This window comes from Pelodiscus sinensis, chromosome 1, assembly GCF_049634645.1.
Source record: "Pelodiscus sinensis isolate JC-2024 chromosome 1, ASM4963464v1, whole genome shotgun sequence".
Taxonomy (NCBI): domain Eukaryota; kingdom Metazoa; phylum Chordata; order Testudines; family Trionychidae; genus Pelodiscus; species Pelodiscus sinensis.
Window position 1 is genome coordinate 28,427,946 of NC_134711.1, and position 24,662 is coordinate 28,452,607.

Below are 24,662 nucleotides of genomic sequence, written 5' to 3' on the forward strand. Positions count from 1 at the left end.
GTGTGTGTGTGTGTGTGTGTATGTGTGTGTGTGTGTGTGTGTGTGTGTATATGTGTGTGTGTGTGTGTGTGTGTGTGTATATATATATATATGAAAAAAGCATTTGTTTAAGAAAAATAAATATTGGGGGGAAAACCTGATAAAGTGGCAAACTGGCATAGCCTTTTATTTACTTGAAACCCCCTAGAAATTGCTGCTAATATAGAAGGCAGTGGGCGTATAGAGTATATTATGTCAGTGTTCTAAGGGTTGCATTGGCTTGAGAGCAGTTGAAGGTATAAGTTTTGGCCTTTAAAGCTGGGGGTTTCAAATAGCTAAAGAGAGTCCTGTTCTAGCCACACTTCTTTTGCTAGTGGAATTACACCATTAGGGATTTTTTAAATTTGTAGTTATACTGCTACAACTGCCAGTGTAGATGCAGCTTTATTGGCAAAAAGGTGATTATACTGTGGGTGTATTTATTCCTCTTCCAAACAGGAATAAGTTATACTGTTATAGCAGCAGGCTGTACCATCTTAACCATGCCAGAGTACATAAAGCAGTGTATCCTTTGTGTGTAGATAAGGCCATAAGTACTCAAATCTCATTGAAAGTGAAACGGGGCATTTTACTCACTTGGATTGGGATTTTCAGAGGTACCTGAAGCACTGAATAGTTTGGGACCTGACTTCTGGAGAAAATGTCTTTCTTCTCACATGTTATCTTGTCAGTCAAGATCATCTGTGGTGCTGTGCCCCTTCTGCAGTGTGTTCTTGGTGAGGAGTTCCTATGATCTTCCATAGCTTAAATTTGGTAATAACCATCAAGAGATCTGCAACTTCCACCTGTCTTCCCCTATTATATTTGGGGAAGGACTGACAAGGGACTGATTGTAGGGCTATTATACTCTGGAGCGTGCAATGTTCTTGGGAGCTGGTATGTGAAGAAGGAACATATTTTATTGTAACTGGGTGTAGTTTCACCCAGAAAGTGATGTGTACATGTTACGGTTGAGATGCATTGAATGTAGTTATTTATGATGGACTTAAAATGCTGAAAGGAGATGATATGTCAGCATAAACATACATTTTTCTCCATATAAAAAGTTATCTGTTTTCACTTCTTCGTGTCTTTTTTTAGATCGCACTTGTAAAGTATGGAATCTAGTAACTGGACAAGAGATTATGTCTCTAGGAAGTCATCCTAACAATGTTGTATCTGTAAAATATTGCAACTATACTAGCCTGGTCTTCACAGTTTCAACATCTTATATTAAGGTGTGGGACATCCGAGATTCTGCCAAGTGTATTCGGACATTGACGTAAGTGATTTAAACCTCAAATGCAAAGAGCTGAGTGATTCTTAATTTTAAATAAAAGTGCATTAGTATTAATAAGTGATGTTTGAAAGGTCATATTTTAAGTACAGACTATTATGAGACAAAGAAATCAATATAAGGCAGTGGTGGGCAACCTGTGGCCAGCCCGTTGAAATTCTGCGTATGGCTTGTGAGACATTTTGATTGCTGTTGCTCACGTGCAGGGTTGCCAGATTTCACTGGTTTCCATTCATGTTGCTTTTTTCCCTACAGATATTGCTAAAGTGACACATACAAAATTAACTGTGGGAGCTGTTTGCTCCCTCTTCTCTAAATCAAAGCAGAAGTTTATCAGATAGTCAACTAGTGATGCAACTAGTCTCTTCCCACCCTTTCCTGCCTCTATCAGAGAGAGGCAGCAAAGAGAGGGAGAAGAAGTCAGTGCTGGGGGGGGGGGGGAAGAGGAGAGGAAGAGGCACAGTGGGAAAACGGCACAAGCGGGGACTGAAGCAGTCTCTGCTTACACCAGTTCTGCTGTGATTCTGCTTTTGAAATGTACAGGAGCCCTGCTGGGACTCTTGTACAGTTCAAAGGCTCAGGTGCCACAGGGAGCATGGGGCCAGTCCCCTGCTGGCCCCGTGCTCCCTACGGGGCTTCCGTTTTTGAACTATAGTAAGGCTCTTGCTACAGTTCAAAGGTGGAGGTGCCCTTATCCCTAATGCAAGTGCAGTTAGCACTTCCCTATCCCAGGAGACTGTCTTGGTTACAAGTCATGCAGCCCACTGAGGTAGAGGGCCACTCATGCGGCTCACTCGCTAGCCTAGGTTGCTATCACTGGTATAAGGGCTCAGACTCCCTAAACAGACTCTTGTTGTCTTTACACCTGGACTTTTAGACCTACAGTTTCTAGAGAAAAGGAAAGTATTGTGAAGTTTTTCTTTTTCTACATTCCATTGCTTTTGACTTCAGGTTTTTTCAGCTCTGAGATGTATTATGGTCTTGATTAAGTGAGCTGAGTCTTTACACGCTAGTTCTATTGACATTTAAATATATGGGAGAGGTTTTTTATGGAGCTCCTTAGAACCCCTCACCAAACCTAAAACCATCTCTACCTTATTTGCAAATATAAGAATTCAAGGTGAGAATTCAGTACTCAGACTAGTTTCAAAACACTATCATTCAAAAGCCAGAGCTAATATTTGAAGGGAACTTATTTTCTGAGTAAATCTAAAAATACTAGGATCTTAATTGAGATTGCATCTTAGTGCTGACTAGTGAGGATATGGAACTAAAGGTGGGATATGTATTGCATAAAGTAGGAAGGGGATTGTTTGAGTTCAGGGGAGAGAGCAAGGGTATGGGAGTAGAAAATAGAATGGGCTGGGTTGCTTGTGGGCAGAGCAGAGGCAGCAGCTACCAAGAACTGCAGCTGCCACCAAGTTGATAAGAGCTCTCCAGGCATTGGTCTTACAGTATCACAACAGGGTTACAGTAATGAGGACAAAACCTCTTTTGTTGCTCTTATCTAAACGTAGGGTTATATGCAGGGCTCAACAAACCGCTGAATCTACTCTCCCATGGCAAGTAGATTTCAGCCAGTCACTCCGTGTGCCCCATTCACTGGTGCTTCGCGCATGCGCAGTGCCGGTCTGACGAGTAGCTCTCGCCGGGGTTTGTCAAGCCCTGGTTATATGTGTTATCACTTTGTCTACCACTCCACTGCAACTGCCTCTGTGTTGCAACACAGCAGTCATTTTGTGTCCGTATAAATGTACAACAGTTTTTAGGAAGAGAAATCAATGTATCTAGTTGAAACAACAGAAGTGTACTGAACAGAATGCAGTTATCTTAACTACATCTGGTCAAATTTTAGCTTAATATCTGCACACTTGTAAAAATATGCCACTGGGTCTTACATCTCATTTTATCAGGAAGTTGGTATTTCCAATAGCAGCATGACCCTACTTTTGTGCTGAGCATGAATCAACAGACAGATAAATCAGCATGTGTTGGAGAAATGCTGCCTCCTGAATAAACAGCACCTCAGGTTTTCCTGAATGTCTCCTATCCAAGTTCTTACCAGACTGACACTCCCTAGTTTGAAATCCCTGTCATAGGTCAGTGTAATACAAATGGCTAGCTTGTGATGCCAGGCTCTTCAGACTCAATAAATATTTGTGTATTATGTGTGGAAATTTCCAAAGTTTTTAATTCATGTACAGAGTGTTTCTGTGGATTAGGGATGTAAATGAGTGGTTGAGTATATAATTAACCAATAAGCTTAGGCTTATCAATTAATTTTCTCAATTATTCCCCCCCCCCCCCCCCCCCCGGAAGGGCGGGGGGAACAGGAGCCTTTTTCCATGCCAGTCTGCGTGGGGAGCTGTTTTTTAAATTGGCCCCCTCATGGACTGGCTCCCACCTAGCATACTGTGCTGCTACCTCTGATACAGAGGCAGCGGCACAGGATGGCAGGGGGCTCCCCGGGAGTGGGGCTAGATTGCACTGGCTGTGGGCCCAACCCCTGGAGACTATAGAATAGTCGAGTAATCGACTATTAGTTGAGTAAGAATTCATGTGGTTACTCAACTATTATATTACCCAATATCTAACATCCCTACTATGGGTTTACCTTTATTTTTCAGTGTTCAGAATCAGTCTCAATTCTGCTTATAAATAAGCATACTTATTTTTAAACAAAATGTAAGATATATTCGAGCAAAGAGAAAGTAACGGTCTCTTCTTGGTAATATACAGGTCTTCAGGACAGGTTATGTCAGGTGATGCTTGTGCTGGAAGCACTAACAGAACAGTAACTATTCCTGCTGGAGAAAACCAGATCAACCAAATTGCACTAAATCCAACAGGCACCTTCCTGTATGCAGCTTCTGGAAATGCAGTGAGAATGTGGGACCTTAAAAGGTACATAACTAAGGCAAAAGAGAGTATTCTCTAGATATTTACCACCATACATGACAAAGGTAGTATTAGGATGTTTCCAGTTCATGAGGCAATGTCTTAGTTTTGGACTGAACAAGCTCATAAATCAAAACCCAAGGGATTAATTAGCCCAATATAATTTTTACTGGCTTAATACAATATATTATTGTTTAATTAGGTGTATGCTGAGTCTTTGAATTAAACATTTATTTTTCAACTGCATGGAAAAGAATAACAGGGTTGAAAAGTGACTTTTCAATGAAAATAATACAGCCTTGTACATTGGCCTTTCTTAACTCCGCGGGCACTTCCCCTGCTTTCCTTCTTCATTGTCTGCTTCTTTCCTTATCTCCTTTCTCTATTCCCCATCTGTGCCTTCTCTGCAGGTTGGAAAACTTAAAATGTATGTGCTAGAAGGGAGGAAATCACAGAAGCAAAAAAAAAGGGATTGTGAGACTGTGGAAATGGGTTTAAAAACCTTTTGACTAAGGATGTTAAATATAGACTAAGTGACTAATTGAATAGTCGATATGCTAGTCAACTAGTCGCTTCACCCACCCCTTGCTGCCTCTATCAGAAAGAGGAAGCAGGCGGGGGAGGGGGAGGGGAGGGAGACGGAGTACTTCAAAGCAGCAGCGCCACTAGAAGCCTGACGCCAGACCCCAGGCTCCACGCAGAGCTGCCACTTTGAAACGCCGTGTGCAGCCCAGGACCACCTGATCCCGGCTTCCACACAGCACTGCCACTTCGAAACACCACAAGGACCATCGACTATTTGATTAGTCGATAGGGCAGTTCCGCCTTTGAAGTGTAGCAACAACCCTAGGGCTGTTGCTACACTTCAAAGGTGAAAGTGCCACATAGAGTCTGGGATAGAGGCAGCAAGGGTGGGGGGAAGCGACTAGTTGACTAGTGTAAGCTATTTTGCTTATCAGATTGTCGAGTAGTCCTTCACATCCATACTTTTGATCATTTCCTGCATTGCTGGCATCTCTCTTTTCTCCTACCTTCAGGTCAGCAAAGTCTCTTCCTATCAGAATAATGGTCATTCTGTTTGCACTGAAATAGTCCCAGCTCCATACAGCCCCAGTTCTGTTCTGAAACACAGCTCAGAACAAATAAATATAGATGGATTGTGCAAGCCCTTAATGCCCTAATAGTCACCCATGCCCTCATCCTGTAATGAGTTGTGTGTTGGAGACACCCTCTTTAAATGAATGTTGTTTTGCGTGGAATTCATTGTAATATCAGAGCCCTAGCCGGCACTTTGCATGGTAGTGGAAATCTGCAAGATCAGGCCTATATGTACCTTCTGCACTGGAAAGAAGAGTCATTTTCTGATCTGTCACAATGCATCAGAAGCAAGCAGTTTGAGACTTGCATATTTAAGATAGCTACTGAAAAATGGTTTTGCTAATGCCTGCATTCAGACTAGCAGTGGTTATCATCCAATGAGTGAATTTACATAATATATTGGAATTTTAAAATAACCAGACACCGATTATGCAAAACAGCATACAGATACCCAGAACTAGTCAGAATCCAAAGACTAGCTAAAGTGGATATTTAGCCTGTAGTTGGAATTACTAACATAAAACTAGTAATAGAAATGTAGCCGTGTTAGTCTGGTGTAGCTGAAGCAAAATGCAGGACTATGTAGCACTTTAAAGACTAACAAGATGGTTTATTAGATGATGAGCTTTCGTGGGCCAGACCCGGGTCTGGCCCACGAAAGCTCATCATCTAATAAACCATCTTGTTAGTCTTTAAAGTGCTACATAGTCCTGCATTTTGCTTTAACATAAAACTAGACTTTTCAAACAAGTTAAGCAAGTATTTGTTTACATTTAACCTGATTGAGCGTGCTTGTTAGGTAAATTGGATATATGGAAGGGGCAGGAAGGAACAGAAGACATCTGGAATACTTGTGAAGAAAAGACCAAAAAGTCAGGAGACGATCCATTTGGCCAGAAATTCTGTGCTATAAATCTGTATAAATAGAACATATTTTGGCATATCTGATGGAAGTAATAAACCTCCAAATCCCCACAGGGTCACACATTTTTAAAAGTGGAGCTGAAGATGCTCTATATCCAGGTTTCGAGTTGGTTAAAATGTTAAGAATATTCTTCATCCTATTACCTCACCCTCACATTTACTCCTTTTCTTCTTAAAGATTCCAGTCTACAGGAAAGTTAACTGGTCACCTAGGCCCTGTCATGTGCCTTACTGTAGACCGCATTTCCAACGGACAAGATCTTATCATCACTGGCTCAAAGGATCACTATATAAAGGTAATACATTTTAGTATGAACATTTTCTTTACTTCCCAAATAGAGGAAGGGTTTAGGATTAGTGCGACTTCCATTTTTTTGACCTTCCTCTCCAAAATTCCCAAAATGGCAGCCCAGATGGAAAATTTAACATCCATGTAATTTATATTATGTATTATTAATAATACTTACCAATTTTATAGCACATTCCCTTTACGATGGCCACATCTCAAATAGTATGTAGCAAAAACAATTTGATGAAGAGCAACAATAATTTTTAGATTCACGGAAAGACTTTCCTATTAAGAGAAATTAAAATATTAGGTCAATATCAAAAGTGAGAAGAATAAGTGACATAATAGACATATACAAAATATTGAACTATGTGCAATGCATGATGCAGAGATCCTGAGGGGAAAATAGCATGCAGTTATAGAATTAAATACTATATATTATGCACATCCAGACAGTCAGAATTAAGGTATGCAGGCAACCTTAATTCTTGCATTTTCAATTTTTGGGTGCCTGACTTTGACAGGAAACTATATGGGTTGCAAATGTCATCATATTTGTACTGAAATATGTTGTCAAATTGTTGGAGAAAGTCCAGCAGATAAACTCACTTAATTTAATGGGAAACATTTAGTTATACTCTTTAATGGATATCTTACGATCTGAGATGTAAACCTAATTTATTTCATTGGCTTGTTGTGTATTAAAGTATTCAGAACAGAATATATTACTAAAGGAAATGTAATCTCTAGATAAAATTAGTTTTATATATTTTTCTATGACGGACGCAATTATTCCATGAATTTCTAATTGAATGTAATTCATAAAGACATTTTAAAAAATCTTTTAAGCTATTTTGTTACATTTCAAAGTAACCTGTTTTTCTTGCTGTCAAGTTTATTCATTGTAAATTGATATTAAGGGAACTAAGCTGCATGACACAGAAATTATTTGAATGGAGTTAATGGTCTGTTATTTGAATATCCTACATTGTGGGATTCCATTCTCAGAAAGCTGAGAGGGAGGAAGGTATGTGGCTCAGAGAAGACATCAGTAATTAGAGACAGAACTCTTATAGAAATAAAATATTCTGAAAAATATACTCCTTCAACTATTTCCTCCAAATATCCATCTCTCAACCACAAGACAATGCTTCTGCCCTTTTGCTCCTCATCCTACTGCAGCCCTCATCCCTGAGCAGTCAGAAATTACTAATGGACTGTCTGTGAAAGTGTGTAGACTGAGAGGAGATATGTTCCTCTTCTACAGAGCAAATAAATACTGGCCATTGGTTATGTATATGGACATGTTTTTATAATACATTTAGAAGATTGATCTGATAGTGAGTTAGCACTTGGGTGTAATTCCTTCTTGAAGTGAATTCAGTGAAACACTGCTATGTTAATTAAGTGTGGCTCTGCCACATAAATTATGTGCTCCATACTATCCTGAGTTTTGACTGTAAGGAATAAAACTCTCCAGCTCTTACCGAAGTTTCCTCCTATAAATCTTTCATGGAGGGTAGGTCTACACTGCATGCAAGCCCAGGGTTCAAACTCAGGCTCAAACCTAGCCCCTCCTGTCCAGAGCAGCCTAAGGCGGGCTGCTGCAGCTGGCGCCCCAGGCAGAATGTGCGATCGGCGCCCCCACCTGCACAGCCGTCAATGGGCCGACATCATCGTCGGGCGCCGTTGAAGGCAGTGCCCTAGGCAGCAGCCGAGTTGGCCTATAGCCATGGGCCGCTCCTGCTCCTGTCAACACACCAACTCAGGTCTCATGGGTCACAGATCCCCTGAGTGTGGAGGGTCTGAGTCTGAATCAAAGTGGGACTCATGGTTTAAGCCCCATTGCTTTGCAGGTTAGGCAAAGTCCCACTGAACTCGTGTTCTGAAATGCCACCAAAGGGTTTCTACAAAACATGGACTTTCTTTGGCCTATGGACAGTCATATTTGTTGCGCAGTCAAAGTTCCTCACACTGACCACAAACAAAGGGCTGAAGCAGCCACATTTTGGAGGGCACTAAGAAAGAGAGATGTGTGGTTGGATTCAGGCCTACATGAGTCCAACCACCAACTTAGGTGTTGGAACTCCAGGTTAAGACTCTGAGTTCACCAGTTCCTAACCTGGTATTACAAAACAAGTGTATGTGTGCCAGCCATAGATTAACAAACTCGGGGTCTTCTAACTTGAATTCTTCTAAACTTGAGCTTACACTGGAGTGTTGACACACCCTGAATGTATTCATGATAGCAACATGGTAGAGATGAAGTGAGTTCTCCAATGTGTTTTTGTTAATTGCCTGTCAAGAGCAGGTAGTATATCTGAACGTTTATTGCTTTTCTTGTTTCAGATGTTTGATGTAACTGAAGGGGCTCTTGGAACTGTAAGTCCAACACACAATTTTGAGCCACCTCATTATGATGGGATTGAAGCACTTACTATTGTTGGAGACACCCTTTTCAGTGGGTCTAGAGATAATGGAATAAAGAAATGGGATTTAGCTCAAAAAGACCTGCTTCAGGTAATATAAAATCAGGTGAACAATTATGCTGTAGTACTTTTGTGTGTATTTCATACTTTATAAAATGAACACTCAATTTGTGTTCAGCCAGTTACTCCTACTTAGCTACTGCTGTGTTCTTAATTTATTAGGATTCCTTAGCCTGTTCATTTATAAGCCACTCTCTGCCCCTCAATGAATAGGTAAAAATGGCAAAACATTATGATCCTTTCATAAGACAACAGTATAGTTCATCAGTTGACACACTCTGCTGATGCGCCGGGAGGTTCACCTGGAGCTTCTGCAAGCATGAGTGCCCGGCAGCTCCCAGTGTCTACAATTCACTATTCTCGGCCAACAGGAGTGGTAGGAAGTGGTGGCCAACATGTTCCTTGGCCCGTGTCACTTCTTGCCTCTTCCATTGGTTGGGAGTGGTGAATCTCAACCACTGGGAGCTGAAGGGCTCCCTGCCTGCAGATGCATCAAGTAAACAAACCTCCCGGCATGCCAGTGGCTTACCCTGATGGACTAGGAGCCAAAATTTGCTGGCTCCTCTTGTACATCACCGATGATGAAATGTCAGTTCAGGACTTGCTTATTTTAAACAATGTGCTCAAATTCGATTTTTATTCAAATTGTATCCGCATGAAATTTGACCCATCCATTTCACAAAATGCTAGACCTTACAAGTCAATCAGAAAAATGCAGTGAATGATAGTACTGTGGCACTGGTGTCAGTCTGCTACTGTGTAATTTGAGTGTCTAGTCTGTCTGACTATGTAATGTGCTCAGTTGACGAATCTGTAATACAATTTAAATAGGCTGTTATTGCCAGAGACATGCCAAAGAGCTGCTTTGAAATAAACAACTATTATAATTTGACAGTGATAAAGCAGGTGACATTCCTTTATAAAGTCCTATAAAAGCTATAACTAAATTATTTTCTAAGATTTTCATACTAGTATTTAAAATGAACAGTGAAATCAAAAGAAAATGGTCTGCTTATGATACAGCATTCAAACCTAAAGTTGTTGAACATGCAGAAGCAAACGGTAATTGCACTACTGCTCATGAATTTTGTTTCAGTGAGAAGCAGATACAAGAGTGGCAAAAAACCAAAACAAACCCCTTTCCCCCCAAACACTAAAAGACATGCCAAGAAGCAAGAAAATACATCCAACGATATGTACTTCATGTCCTAGACTGGAAAAAGATTTCAGTGATTGGGTTGTTGAATGCCAACAAAATGGGTACCTTATCACTAGAACTGGAATTTGTGTGCTCTGCAAATGTCAAAAGACAACAACTAGAAGTCAGTAAAGTAATTGATATTTGCTGCATGATTGTGTTGGTCTCCTTGCTTCCTAAACATCAAGGTCTGTCTTCATCAGTGACCAAAGATAGCACAAAAGGTAGCTGAGAGACCTGGAAGAAAAAATAAAATCTTTCCATAGGTTTATTATATAACATTAAAAGGAATATGCATTTGAGCTGTCACAACTAGGAAATATGGATGAAACATTTGATCTGCGAAGCAACAGAATGGTGACCGATGTTGGTGAAAACACAGTTTTAATTAAAACCAATTGCCATATTTTACAGTGGTTTTATCATGTTTGGCCGGTGGATCAAAACTCCCTCCTATTACTATTTTTAAAAGAAAAACCTTGCCCAAAAACATAACATTTCCTGTGGGTGTTGTCCTATGCACACATGAAAAGGGGTGGATTGATGAAAGTGTGACTACAGGCAGTCCCCGGGTTACGTACAAGATAGGGAACGTAGGTTTGTTCTTAAGTTGAATCGGTATGTAAGTCGGAACTGGCGTCAGCCGCTGCTGAAACTGATCAGTTTCAACCGCGGCTGAATCTGGACGCCAGTTCTGACTTACATACAGATTCAACTTAAGAAACCCAGGCGTCCCCAAGTCAGCTGCTGCTGAAACTGATCAGCGGCTGATTCCAGGAAGCCTGGGGCAGAGCAACTCTGCCTCGGGCTTCCTGTAGTCAGCTGCTGGTCAGTTTCAGCAGCGGCTGACTTGGGGACGCCTGGGGCAGAGCAGCTGGGGTGCTGCTGGGTTGCTCCAGTAGTGTGGCTCCTCGGCGCTACTGGAGCAACCCAGAAGCACCCCAGCTGCTCTGCCTCAGGCGTCCTGATTCAGCCGCTACTGAAACTGATCAGCAGCAGCTGAATCAGGACTCCTGGGGCAGAGCAGCTGGGGTGCTGCCGGGTTGGTCCGGAGCAGCGCTGCGGGACCAACCCGGCAGCCCCCAGCTGCTCTACCCCAGGGGTAGGCAAGAAAAGCCTGGTCTGCTGGGGGGGGGGCACTAGCTGCACCCCACCGCCCAGCAGACCAGGGAGACGGGGGTGGGAACATCCAAGTCCTCCACGGCTTTGCTCCGTCTCCCTGGTCTGCTGACCTGGGAGACACAGAGCAAAGCCGCAGAGCACGCGGGCAGTGGGACAGTCCAGGCGCGCCGCGCTGTCCCACTGCTGGCGTGCTCCAAGGCTTTGCTCCCCGTCTCCCTGATCTGCAGGGAGACAGGGAGCAAAGCCTTGGAGCACGCCTGCAGCAGGGCAGCCCAGGTACTCCTGGGCTGCCCCGCCGCCGGCTTCCCCCGCAGCTTTGCAAAGCCGCAGGGGAAGCCGGCGGCGGGACAGCCCAAGCGCGCCTGGACTGCCCGGCTGCCCGAGCTCCTCCGCGGCTTTGCTCCGTGGCTTCCTGGTCTGCAAACCAGGGAGACGCAGAGCAGCTTTTCTCGCCCCGGAGTACACGGGCGGCGGGACCGCAAGGTCCCGCAGTCCGTGTCCTCCGGGGCGAGAAAAGCCGCGTTCGTAACTGCGGATCCGACATAAGTCGGGGACTGCCTGTATTGAATGCCTGGAAAAGTGTGGAATAAGAGACCGGGAGCACTTCTCAAGAAACCTTCTGTGCTTGTTTGGGACATATTCAGGGCACACAAGATGGATGAGGTAAAACATGGGGCCAAAAAAAAATTAAAAAACTATTTTTGGCTGTAGTACCTGGTGGCTTAACTTCTGTTCTACAACCACTTGATGTCTGCCTGAACAAACCCTTTAACGACAGGCTACGCAAAATGTGCTCAGGCATGTCAAAGTTGACAAAAGATGGGCTCTTATGAAGCCCAAAATCATTCTGGGAGCTCATTGGGTCATAGGGATGTTAAAATGAGGTTAATTACCATACGTAAACATGCAACCACTGAAAATTTCAGCAGTTACACGAGTGGGGCAGTTGGTTCACCAGAAACCAGTGCGTGTGGAGAAGTTTCCTTCCCCCCACAATTTGTTCTGTATGCTTATCAGTAAAGTGGATAACCAAACATTCAAATATGCAATTATTCTGTATCTACTACTAATTTCTCTTGGAATCCAACATGTATGAGATGATCAGGTAGATACTGGAATCAGTGGTGTGCTCTGTGGATTTTATTCCTGTGCTGCGATAGCACTTAGCATTTCTTACATTCAAAATTATGTACAAATGCTAACTAATTTTATTAAATAAAAACTGTGTGCAGTCGGAAAACATTATCTTTTTTACCTAGAGAGAAAACAAAGCAGAAAAGTTATGATGTATGTATTCATGACCACATAGCAAGTCTGTTGTGGAGCTGGGAAACTGGGATTAGAACTCAGAACTTCCTGATTGATGCCTAAACCTGTGCTCATTCCTGTATCCATTCTGCCTTACCGTGATTTATGTATCATTTATTTTCTCAGCAAGTTCCCAATGCACACAAGGTCTGGGTGTGTGCCCTCGGACTGGTGCCTGGCTCCTCTGTTCTTCTCAGTGGCTGTAGAGGGGGCATTCTAAAGCTCTGGAACGTGGATACATTCACACCAGTGGGGGAGATGCGAGGACATGACAGTCCTATAAATGCTATCTGCACTAACTCCAGCCACATTTTCACAGCAGCAGAGTGAGTTTGTGTTCAGGTGTTTTCCATATATACTACTTTTTCTTTCTTCATGTGTAACTCAAAATTTTGTACAAACAAATTAATTCAAAGCACTCACAGGTGTTCTAGTCACTTCAAAGTAAAAGCAGAAGAACAAGGTCCAGGCTTCAAATTGACATAATATGTTATGGAGATCTTGGGCCATGCATTGGAATATGGCATCACAAAATTCCTATAGACCAGGAGACAACCCAAAATGCATGCTTTTGTAATGCTAAAACACAGTATATGTGCCAAGCAGAAACTCCAAATATGGCAACTTCTTACTATCCTCCTTTAGTGTTTTAACTAGAATACTTGTGAGTAATGCATTACAGGCAGTCCCCGGGTTACACGGATCCGACTTAAGTCGGATCCGTAGTTACGAACAGGGCTTTTTTCGCCCCGGAGGACACGGGCAGCGGGACCGCCCATACGCGCCGCGGTCCCGCCGCCCGCATCCTCCGGGGCGAGAAAAGCTGCTCTGTGTCTCCCTGGTCTGCTGGGGGGGGGGGGGGGTCCCAGCAGACCAGGGAGACGTGGAGCAAAGCCGCGGAGGATACGGGCGGCGGGACCGCACAGACGCGCCGCGGTCCTGCCGCCCATGTTCTCTGGGGCTAGAAAAGCTGCTCCGTGTACCCCTGGTCTGCTGGGGGGGGCCCAGCAGACCAGGGAGATGCGGAGCAAAGCCGCAGAGGATACGGGCGGCGGGACCGCGGCGCGTCTGGGCGGTCCCGCCGCCGGCGTCTCCCTGGTCTGCTGGGGGAGGGGGCACAGCTAGTGCACCCCCCCCCCCAGCAGACCAGGATTTTCTCGCTGACGCCTGGGGTAGAGCAGCTGGGGTGCTGCCGGGTTGGTCCCCCAGTGCCGCTCCTTTGGCGCTACTGGACCAACCCGGCAGCACCCCAGCTGCTCTGCCCCAGGTGTCCCCAAGTCAATCGCTGCTGAAACTGACCAGCGGCTGACTACAGGAAGCCCGAGGCAGAGTTGCTCTCCCCCAGGCTTCCTGGAATCAGCTGCTGATCAGTTTCAGCAGCAGCTGACTTGGGGACACCTGGGACAGAGCAGCTGGGGTGCTGCTGAGTTGGTCCCCGCAGCGCCGAGGTGCGGCACTGCGGGGACCTACCGGGAAGCGCCCCAGCTGCTCTGTCCCAGGCGTCCAGATTCAGCCACTGTTGAAACTGATCAGCGGCTGATTCCAGGAAGCCTGGGGGAGAGCAACTCTGCCTCGGGCTTCCTGTAGTCAGCCGCTGGTCAGTTTCAGCAGCGGCTGAATCTGGACGCCAGTTCCGACTTACCTACAAATTCAACTTAAGAACAAACCTACAGTCCCTATCTTGTACGTAACCCGGGGAGTGCCTGTATTAGGTAGAAGTGAAAATGTCGATGACTAGTGACAAAGGATCAGATATTCTGATTACACTCCTGGTATATGAGAGCCTGAGACAGAAAGATAGGCATATTTAGGTAGAATCATCTTAGATGGAATTATTCCCTTGTTCTTGTGGAAGAACGAGCCATACCAGGGTATGTCTACACTTCAGCGCAGGGGAGGGCATCATGAGCTTCTGTCATAGATCCATAGTTCTGGTGCTCTCATTCAGCTTTAGAAGTGTCCCTGGATATGTCTACACTACAACGCTAATTCGAATTAGCTTAGTTCGAATTAACTAATTCTAACTAAGCTAATTCGAATTAGCGCAGCTAGACCTAAAAACTAGTTCGAATTAGCATTTTGCTAATTCAGACTAGCACATTCACGTTGAGTGGACCCTGAACAGAGGTTAAGGATGGCCAGAAGCAGTGCCGGCAGGGCATCAGAGTAGGACTTAGAGCGTGGAGCTGCTGTCTCAGGCTAGCTGAGGGCTGTGCTTAAAGGGACCCGACCCCCACCCCGGACAGACAGTTCTCAGGGGTGCCCCGCTTGCAAAGCAGTCCTGGCTTGTATTGCCCGGAGTACCCACACTGGGCACATCACAGCACTCGGCCATCAGCCCGGCTGCACTTGCCGCAGGCTGCCATCTGGGGAGAGGGGGCAATTGGGGGGCTGCAGAAGAGGTTCCACCCCCAGAAGCCCGCAGACCCAGCCCAGTTCTCCCCATCGGGGGCTCGTACCCCATTCCTCCCTCACCTCCTTCCACTTACCTCTCCCTAGCCCCTCTTCCTGATGTACAAAATAAAGGACAATTGTGTTCAAAAATAGAATCTCTCTTTATTGAACAAAACTGGGGGAGACTGGGAAAAGGAGGTGCGAGAGGGGAAGAGAGAGGGTGGGAGAGGGGAGGGCAACTACAATGATGAGGGGTTTGGAACAGGTCCTATATGAAGAGAGGCTAAAGAGACTGGGACTTTTCAGCTTAGAAAAGTGGAGATGGAGGGGGAATATGATAGAGGTCTATAAAAGCATGAGTGGGGTGGAGAGGGTGCATACAGAAAAGTTCTTCATTAGTTCCCATAATAGAAGGACTAGAGGACACCAAGGCCGTGTCCAGACTCAGGGTTTTTTTCGGGAAAAGTAGCCTTTTCCCGAAAAAACTTCCCCTGCGTCCAGACTCAAGCCGCATTCTTTTGAAATTATTTCGAAAGAACGCGGCTTTTCTTTCGATGGCGGTAAACCTCGTTTCACGAGGAAGAACGCCTTCTTTCGAAAGTTCCTCTTTCGAAAGAAGGCGTTCTACAATGTAAAGAGGCCGTCTTCGAAAGAGAGCATCCAGACTCGCTGGGTGCTCTCTTTCGAAAAAGCGGATTTCCTCTATCGAAAGATCCGCCTGCAGTCTAGACGCGATCTTTCGAAAGAGGCTCTTTCGAAAGAAGCCTGCAGTCTGGACATAGCCCAAAGGAAAGGAATGGGTAGCAGGCTTCAAACTAATAACAGAAAGTTCTTCTTCACAAAGCAAAGAGTCAACCTGTGGAACTCCTTGCTGCAGGAGGCTGTGAAGGCTACAACTAGAACAGAGTTTAAAGAGAAGTGAGATCAATTCATGGAGGTTGGGTCCATGGTATGGTATTAGCCAGGGGGTAGGAGTGGTGTCCCTGCCCGATGTTTGTGGAAGGATGGAGAGGGATGGCACGAGACAAACGGCTTGGTCACTGTCTTTAGTCCATCCCTTCCAGGGTCCCTAGGGTTGGCCGCTGTCGGCAGACAGGCTACTGGGCTAGATGGACCTTTGGTCTGACCCAGTACAGCCATTCTAAGCTCAGGGCTCAGGGTCGGAGGTCTCAGTGGACCACCTTGATTTTCATGCATACATGCTCCTGGGTGGCCAGGCTGGCAGCTCTCCTGCCCTAGACGGCCGCTTTCCTGTGCCTAGTGCTGAGGTCGTGGACAAGGTCCACGATGTCTGCACTGGACCAGGCAGGTGCCCGCCTCTTGCGGTCCTGGGCAAGCTCCCGGGAGCTGCCAGCCTGGTCCCGGGAAGAGGGGGAGGGCTGGGGGGCATCGGGTGGCTGGCTCGAGCCGTGCCAGGTGCAGGGTCTGCTGGCTGGGTGCTGGCAGGCTTGCACCTGGCACGGGCATCATAGCCAGCCCGTGCCCCTTTAAGGATCTGGGGCCGGGAGGGGGGCAATAGAGTTTCCCTGGTGTTGGCCAGAGTGGCCACCAGGAAAAGCTGGGGAGGGCTAGCCTCCCACTAGTTCGAATTAAGGGGCTACACAGCCCTTAATTTGAACTAGTAAGTTCGAACTAGGCTTAGTCCTCGTACAATGAGGTTTACCTAGTTCGAACTAAGCGCTCCTTTAGTTCGAATTAAGTTCGAACTAGCGGAGCGCTAGTGTAGCGCCTATCAAAGTTAATTCGAACTAACGTCCATTAGTTCAAATTAACTTTGTAGTGTAGACATACCCCCAGAGACACCAGAAACAAGAAAAGTATGTAATGCTAAAGAAAATGCGGGCATCTGTACTACTGTCAAGCCTAGGCAGACAGCAACTAAAATGAGCACAGGGCTGTCTCAGGCCAAAATTGTTAAATTTGGATGTTATTTTTTTAGGCATTCAACTTCAAGAAATACTGAGCTACCACAACGCATTGATTGGGAACTGCCAGTGCTCTACCTTTATGAAAATCAGGTCTCTTTGGCTATATCTATACTGTGCCCATCTGGCACAAGAAATATGCAAATGAGGCAAAACGTGGAATATTTGCATAATTAATGAGGCTCCGTTTTTGCACAAGAGGCTTTTGCACAAGAGCCGTTCTTCCGGAAAAAAATGCAGCTCCTTTTGCGCTAAAGCCTCTTGTGCAAAAGTGAAGCCTCATTAATTATGCAAATGAGGCATGGCGATATTCCATGCTTTGCCTCATTTGCATAGTTAGACATAGCCTTATATTTTGGTGCCTAAATATGGGTGCAGGTGTCTCATTGTCTTTGTTTGCAAATGTTGGTCATGTACATTTTGAAATGTATATTGTATGTAAACCTGGTGTGTGTGTGTGTTTATTTAGATTTTAAAATAATTAAATATAAGCCTATTCTAGGCTCTAGGTACCCTTATGCCTCATTAATAATGCAGTGAAGTCCTGGTAGTGTTAATAATTGGAATAGGAATTTAGGGAGCCATATAGAAACTCCATTCTTCATTGCTGTAGAAGCAAAGCCTTAGCTTTTTGCAAGAGCCCACTCAAACATGTGTAGCATGCCCAAAAGATTATCAAACCTGGGCTATTTCAGGTCAAGGGAGGGAAGGAATTCCAGAGTTTGAACCTTGTCATCTGACACAACCCTTTTAGAAGGACAGAATAAGAAATGTCTATATACCTAAGATACAGTGTATGAGGTAAGCAAACAATTATTCAGTCAAATAGGAAAGAGAAAATATGATCATTATTTACATCAGGCTTATAACTGTATTAATACATTTTCATAGATTATATGGATATTAACAATTCAGATCTTTTCATTTTTCCAAAAGGTGAAATTACCTATATGTTATTTAACATGTATTGCACACATTGAAAGGGAAAACATTAAAAAAAATCCTGAATAGCTTTACAAGAAGTCTCCTCCATAAGGTTTATGGTATACAGCTCCAGATTTAGGTCCCTTTCCTATCCTAGGTGACTGAGCATCTCATTATTTTGGCTGAAACATCCTGCATTTGATTAGCTTAGATTTGGGCACTGAAATGGGAGCTTTTGTCCTAGCCAAACAGAAAGGAAGACATGATACAATGTATATAGTTTAAATGGGCCACAACATTATTCATTTAGCATATCTAGGAATATGTGGCAGGTTACCATATTTGGGAGGGCTGTCTTTGTCCTTCCCTCTTCCTGACTTGGTCCCAGTCAGCTCATTGCTGGGAATTCATGGCTCTCCCCTCATATGAAGGAAAAGAGGGAGAGTTATCTCTCCCTGCTGCACCAGATTTTAAACACAGCTTCTCTTGATGGCTCCCCTCTAAACTCACTTTTAGTCCTGTTTATCAGGGAACTGCATCCCGTCTGTAACAAGCACCTGCCCTGGATACCTGCCGCCAGCAACTTGATCTAATCTCCTTACCTACTTCACCAGGTCTCTGACATGCTGTGGGAAAGGCAAAAACACCCATCCGGCCTCTGTCAGTCTGGCAATGAGGGAAAGAAAAAAAGTGACATGCACAAACCCATGGCAGAACCTAAATCTGTTTTCCTCTTATCCCATGGTGGGAGAGGGGCACTGCTGATTGGTTACTGAGATAAATCCTTGTAAAATGTAGGGGAATAAATATTCTCCTTCTCTCACGATGCATATGATACATCACTGCCCCTCTCTGGTCCCACCACTTCCTGTTCCCCTTGGTAACATTCAGGTAAGTTCCCTTCCTCACCCTGGTAATTCAGATTTAATAGCATCCTTTTTGTGCTGCCTAACCAAAGCATCTCTGCCTTTAGTTGTGCTAAGCACATTCTTACCATATGGTTCTTCCTGTTTTCTCCTGGCCTTCACTCCCTACCCTGCCCTTTTAAAACAGCCTGACTTCTGTTCAGTGTAGGCTGAGCCCATTTTGTTTCTGTCAACCTCAGCAGGTTGCAGCCTTTCATCTCCACCTATGGACATTTTTTACAAACTTGAGTGTTCTTATAAAGGCAGGATTCAGCCTGCTCTTATTAACAGGGCTTGACAAACAGCGGCAAAATCTGCTCGCCAGCCCCGCACTGCGCATGCACAAGACCCGCCGGTGAATGGGGCGACCAGCTGAAATCTACTCGCCATGGGCGAGTAGATTCACTGATTTGTTGAAATCTGCTTATTAATCTGTTTGTTATATAGGTATTCTTGCTCCAGTCTGTAGAGATCTGAATGTTCATATCTTCCAGTTTCCAGCAACTACTTTTAATTAAGACTTCTGATTAGAATGGAAATACAATTCCAATGCTACTTTGCTATGTTAGAAGTTTCCATAGTTACAACAGTGGTGTAGTGTGACATTTATGTTTATACAGCATTAGCACAATATAGCCCTAGTCCACAACTAGAACGCCTATGTGTTAAGGTAACATAAATAATAATAATAGTAGTAGTAGTAACAATATGAGTGGAAGAGAAGATTGTCCATGCTGTGAAGAAGTTGGAAAACCCTGTTGGTATACCTGAAATTAAGAATTTTATGCTGATGACAAATGACTCTAATTCAGAAGTTGTGTGGTTAGACCATATTGTGATAATGTAGCCTTATATCACTAGCAAAATATTCCCCTGTACAAAATACTTGCGTTAAGGTAAGATCAGTCTTCAAACAAAAACCAAACCTGTCCTGAAGCCAGGCTTACATCAAGATCGGGAAATGTCTAGGACAGAAATATATATTTAAAACTAACTTGAAAAACTAACGTGCTAAATGTTTCCATAAACTTGTTTTTTTTCCTCTTTTGCTCACTTTTTCTGTTTATAAAACACATGTTTTACAGTGATCGAACTGTGAAGATCTGGAAAGCTCACAGCATTCTAGATGGACACCTTTCTGACACTGGAGATGCAAATGAAGATATTGCCAGTAATTAAACATGAATTGAAAAGACAGGTACAAATTAATACTGTGATAAAAAGCTGTGTATTGTTGGTACACTTTGCTGTGCATTTACTGTGTAAACACTGGCAACTGGAATGAACTGGAAAATGCAGCTGAACCCAACTGGCAAATATGTTTTCAAATAGAATTGATACATTAGAACAGTTACCCTGTATACTATATTAAAAAAAATAGCCTTTTGGTAATATTCTTGAGTATCTGTTGACTGGATTTGTGTGCATATATAACACTTGTATTTTAAACAAATTGGAAAATATTCTGCTATAATAACCGTCTCAAACTTGTAACCTGGAATACAAAATAAAATACTCTATTATACTTCATTCTCCCAGACATTCTGATGAGCTGATTTGTATTTTGGAATAACATAAAAAGGATGCATCCATACTAAGCCTTTAATTAAACTAGTTCTTCATTTGAGATCATAATAGGTTATCTATATTGAGGGTATAAAAGCTATCCGTATTGAAGTTATGACAGCAGACTGAATAAAAAATCTGAAAAAGTTGTTAATGTGACTTATTATTGCTACAACAGTTTCTGGCTAAGAATGAATGCCATATGACTTATGTTAATGTTAGCGTATACTCTTTTTGACCAAAGTTGTGTAGCTGTGTATACTCTGTGCTCAGGACTAGAACTAAATTGCTGTTAAATGGTTGTTTTATTAGTGCTTTGCCTATATTCTGTAATCCACAGTATTCTTAATGTCATAATAGAAGTCTATCTTAATCTATTTTTCTCATGGATTTGTTTTTATCATCTCACATTTTGTTTTTTAATGGCAAATTGTCCTTCATTTTTATCTAATTTTATATGCTGCTAAAAATATTTCAGATACACTGTGTTTTGCGAACCTTGGCAGTGATTATGAGAACTGTACCACCGGCATTGGAAAAGCTATGTAAATAGATGGATTGTAAAAAGAGAATATCTTATCTTGTGCCTATATTCATTTTAAAATGCTGCAGAGTGTGAATATTGAAAGAGGATGTATAGTTTATCCAGCTGCTCCAAATATTAATTTGTAAATTCTGCAAGTTTAAAAATGTATGTAGATTCAAAACAGTATTTTGAATTTTGTTTTTTGACAGAAATTATTAGCCTGTAAATTGTAGCTTATGTAGGTGATGCTTCAATAAACATGTGAATGTGAATTATTTCTCTGAGCATTTTTTTTACCATTCTGCCTATTAAGAATACATTATTAGAGTACTCTTGCTGAGGCCAAAAATTTTACATGAAATGTGCAGTTGTACTTTTGTAATGCAATAAAACAATCTGATAAGTAAAATACGCCATACGTACTACTTCTACACTGCTTTTTTGTTCTAAATGCCCATTATTATTTATTATGTATCTTATAGTAGCACCTAGGAACCGCATCAAGGAGTTGGGCTCTAATTTGCTAGGTACAATACTAACTTGTAACAAAGCAGTTTTTCCCCACCCTGAGCGCTCACAATCTAAATTCTAGACACTACACATCAGGACATCAAAATGGACAAAAGCCTTGAAGTTTTGTTAATATGAGTTAAATGAATTTCACTTCATGTTAAATCAATTTGAAAAGAAGATGAAAATTCATACATCTTCTCACTTAACCATCTTATTTTACACATGGTCTGGTAGCACTTTATAGACTAACAAAATATGTAGATGGTATCATGAGCTTTCGTGGGCACAGCCCACTTCTTCAGATGACCGGAGTTATGAGTTTAGGATGTGCAGACCGAAAATAAATAGAAGGGGCTTCTATGTCAGGAAGGATACTATCAATTGACTTTTGATTCTTATCTGCTTCATTTTAACTACCCAATCTTCAGATACTTACTGATTTCCTCCAACTCCTTGACTCCCACCCCCCTTTTTCCCCCCTCCTCCCTCTCCTTTCCCTCCCTTATTTATTATGAGTCTTCACATCCTAAACTCATAACTCCGGTCATCTGAAGAAGTGGGCTGTGCCTACGAAAGCTCATGATACCATCTACATGTTTTGTTAGTCTATAAAGTGCTACCAGACAATTTGTTGTTGTTTTTTCTGTACATAAAAATCTCGGCTACCTCTTGAAGCTTAATTTACACAGATTGAGACTTCCAAGGTAGAAGCATTGTTTACTGGTTATGTTCAGATATTTGGGAAGCATCACTAACACTGGGAGTTTTAAGAACTCATTCTGACTACCAAAAGATTTAGGACACATTTGTGACAGTGGCAATGCAAAAAAGGTATACATGATGAAAAGACTTAGGACCATATCACACCTTCTTATGGTGGCAGTTATAAATGTGTAAGTGAGTGTGCCCTCTAGTGTCTACTCCACAGTAAGGAGAAGGCACCTGGTACTGATATCGTAAGATGCAGGAGTTCATCTGTAGCTTAAATTGTACTAGAGATCTGTGGCTTTCGACAATGAAAAAGTTCAGGGTTCTAATTCCAGTACACAGTTGGGGGGTTGGATTGGTGAGATTTATATAGTTGTGAAATCTGCAAAAAGCTAACTACAAGAAGGCCCAGTTGACTACCATAGGTCATCTTCATGTTATTTGACTGTTTCCCCTCAGTTGGTGAGGAGATACAGGGGGCAGAGCCATGAAACCCCACTGGTCCTGCCTGATTTCTGATGTCTTCTGTCTGGCAAACTAGAAGAAAGCTTTCACCTTCATCATTTTAAGGAATTTTAATTTTAGTTTACTTTTAATTTTTAGTTACCAACTTGTTTACCGTCTGTATCTTTATCCAGTAGTAGATAGACTTTACTTTACATGTGTAGAAGAGCATGTATTTTGTTTAATCTTATGTTTGTTTGGAAAATGTTTGCAGTATCTCAAATTACAGATATGCCAGTGTGGCTGCCAGCGGGTTGCCCATTATAAAATGCCGACATGCTGCGTGCAACAAATTCTACCTATTGAATCATGGAACGAATCAAGACTCTTCAGTGTTTTGCTGTTCTGCTTGCAGGTCAGTACAGTTAATATCTGTATTTCGATATACACAGCTTTCAAAAGCTAAATATTGGATGTGCTTGCATGAAAAGTGATGTGGGAAAGGTATCGGGTGCTGTGTGTATGGGAAGGACAACAATAGATGGAGAAAACTGAAAATGGGAGTAGATTTGGAAACCATCAAAGGCAAGGGAAGACTGCATTGGGGATAAAGAGGGAACTGGATGTCTGTCCGTGCTGCAGTTTGCTCCAGATCTAACAAGGCATCTATGCACCTGAATAGTCACACTGAAGTCAGTGGGACGACTCACATGCTAAAACTTAAGCATGTACTTAAATGCTTAGTTCATTAGAAAGATAAGAAAAGGCCATTCTTGATGTAAGCCTGGCCTCAGGGCAGGTTTGGTTTTTGTGCAAATGATGCCAGTATGTAAGTCACCAGTATTACTCCACTGGAGAAAAAGGAGGCTACACTGATTTTCCACAGGGACGCCTAATAGCAGCAGCATTTGCTAGGCCAGTTTCTCACAAAACTAGAATCAGAAAGAGAAAACATTAAGGAGAAGTTTCCATATAAATATTTCAAGGTGTTTATTTTCAACATCTGTTTCCATGGAAATTACCTTGACAAAGCCACCAATGGGCAGCAAAAGCTCTTACTAATTCAACTGCTGATTTTTTTCAGTTCCAGCCTCTACTAATGTTTACACAGAAACAGTCCATAGAACCAGCAGAAAATGAGGTGCAAGAGCTTTAAAACAGAGGGATAGAAAAGAAAGGAGGGAATCTGTTTTTGTTTTTCAAGATGTTCTTATCTCATTTGCCCCAAAACAGTTAGAAATGTGTCTGGGAATCAGCAGCTGAATGAGAGAACATACTTGTGCATTTCAATACCTGAGACTTAACAAGGGCTGGTTTTCAGAATTCATTATGGATTCAGTGCTTCAAACTGCCAAAGGAAATTAATTTTTTTTAAATGGATATATTGTTGATAGATTTGCCATTTCTGTGTGTTAAATCATGGTTGCTGATGTTAGACATTATAAACAAGCCTATTTTGCATTTTAGAACAACTAACATAGCTAAGATGAAATGAGCTGGGTTCTTTCCATCTTGTGCATACAATCGTAGAAGTGTAGGACAGGAAGGAAACTCAATAGGTCATCTAGTCCAGTCACTGCACTCAAGGTAGGACTATATAATAACTAGACAATTCCTGGCAGGTGTATTGAGGTTTTTAAGAACAGGATAACAATAGAGATTCACAACTGTTTCCCCCGTCCCCCAGCAGTTTTGTCAGAACTTAACTACCTTGACAAGAAGTCTATCTAAACCTCCCTTGCTGCAACCTCCATTGCTTCTTCTCCTACCCTCAGAAATTAGGAAAACAGTTGTTCACCCTCCCCTTGGTAACAACCTTTTGTGTATTTGAAGACTGCTATAATGTCCCCCATTCAGTCTTTTCTCCTCCAGATTGAACAATCATAATTGTTTTTCAATCTTTCCTTATCTTTCATCAGCACCATTATAGTGTTGCATTAGGTACCCTAGTTCAAAGCAACATACAGCAAAGGGTTTTCACATGTGTTCGAGGGGGTCAGAATTTGTAACTCATGGCTGAATAAGTGTCTGTGAAAACCTAAATTTGGCCCGTGGAAGATTTATTGGTGGAAAGAGCCTAGTGTGGCTGTGCCCAACAGGTGATTTTTTTTCAGGG

At 42.8% G+C, this 24,662-nt stretch overlaps 2 protein-coding genes across 13 annotated transcripts in view; both read left to right on the top strand.

Annotated features, from left to right (window-relative positions):
• Nucleotides 1-21,153, top strand: part of KIF21A (kinesin family member 21A) — a 152,656-nt gene extending 131,503 nt beyond the window's left edge. For all 12 annotated transcript variants that reach the window (XM_075927460.1, XM_075927474.1, XM_075927496.1 and 9 more), the window contains 6 exons: nucleotides 1,120-1,300; nucleotides 4,055-4,219; nucleotides 6,414-6,531; nucleotides 8,874-9,044; nucleotides 12,768-12,967; nucleotides 19,875-21,153. In XM_075927460.1, the coding sequence (XP_075783575.1) occupies nucleotides 1,120-1,300; nucleotides 4,055-4,219; nucleotides 6,414-6,531; nucleotides 8,874-9,044; nucleotides 12,768-12,967; nucleotides 19,875-19,968 (929 nt within the window). In that variant the 3' untranslated portion in view covers nucleotides 19,969-21,153. The remainder of the gene's footprint in view (nucleotides 1-1,119; nucleotides 1,301-4,054; nucleotides 4,220-6,413; nucleotides 6,532-8,873; nucleotides 9,045-12,767; nucleotides 12,968-19,874) is intronic.
• Nucleotides 21,154-22,891: 1,738 nt separating this feature from the next.
• Nucleotides 22,892-24,662, top strand: part of LOC102463469 (sucrase-isomaltase, intestinal-like) — a 91,466-nt gene continuing 89,695 nt past the window's right edge. Inside the window, exon 1 of the mRNA XM_025183243.2 lies at nucleotides 22,892-22,961. Coding sequence (XP_025039028.2) covers nucleotides 22,916-22,961 — 46 coding nt within the window. The 5' untranslated portion in view covers nucleotides 22,892-22,915. The remainder of the gene's footprint in view (nucleotides 22,962-24,662) is intronic.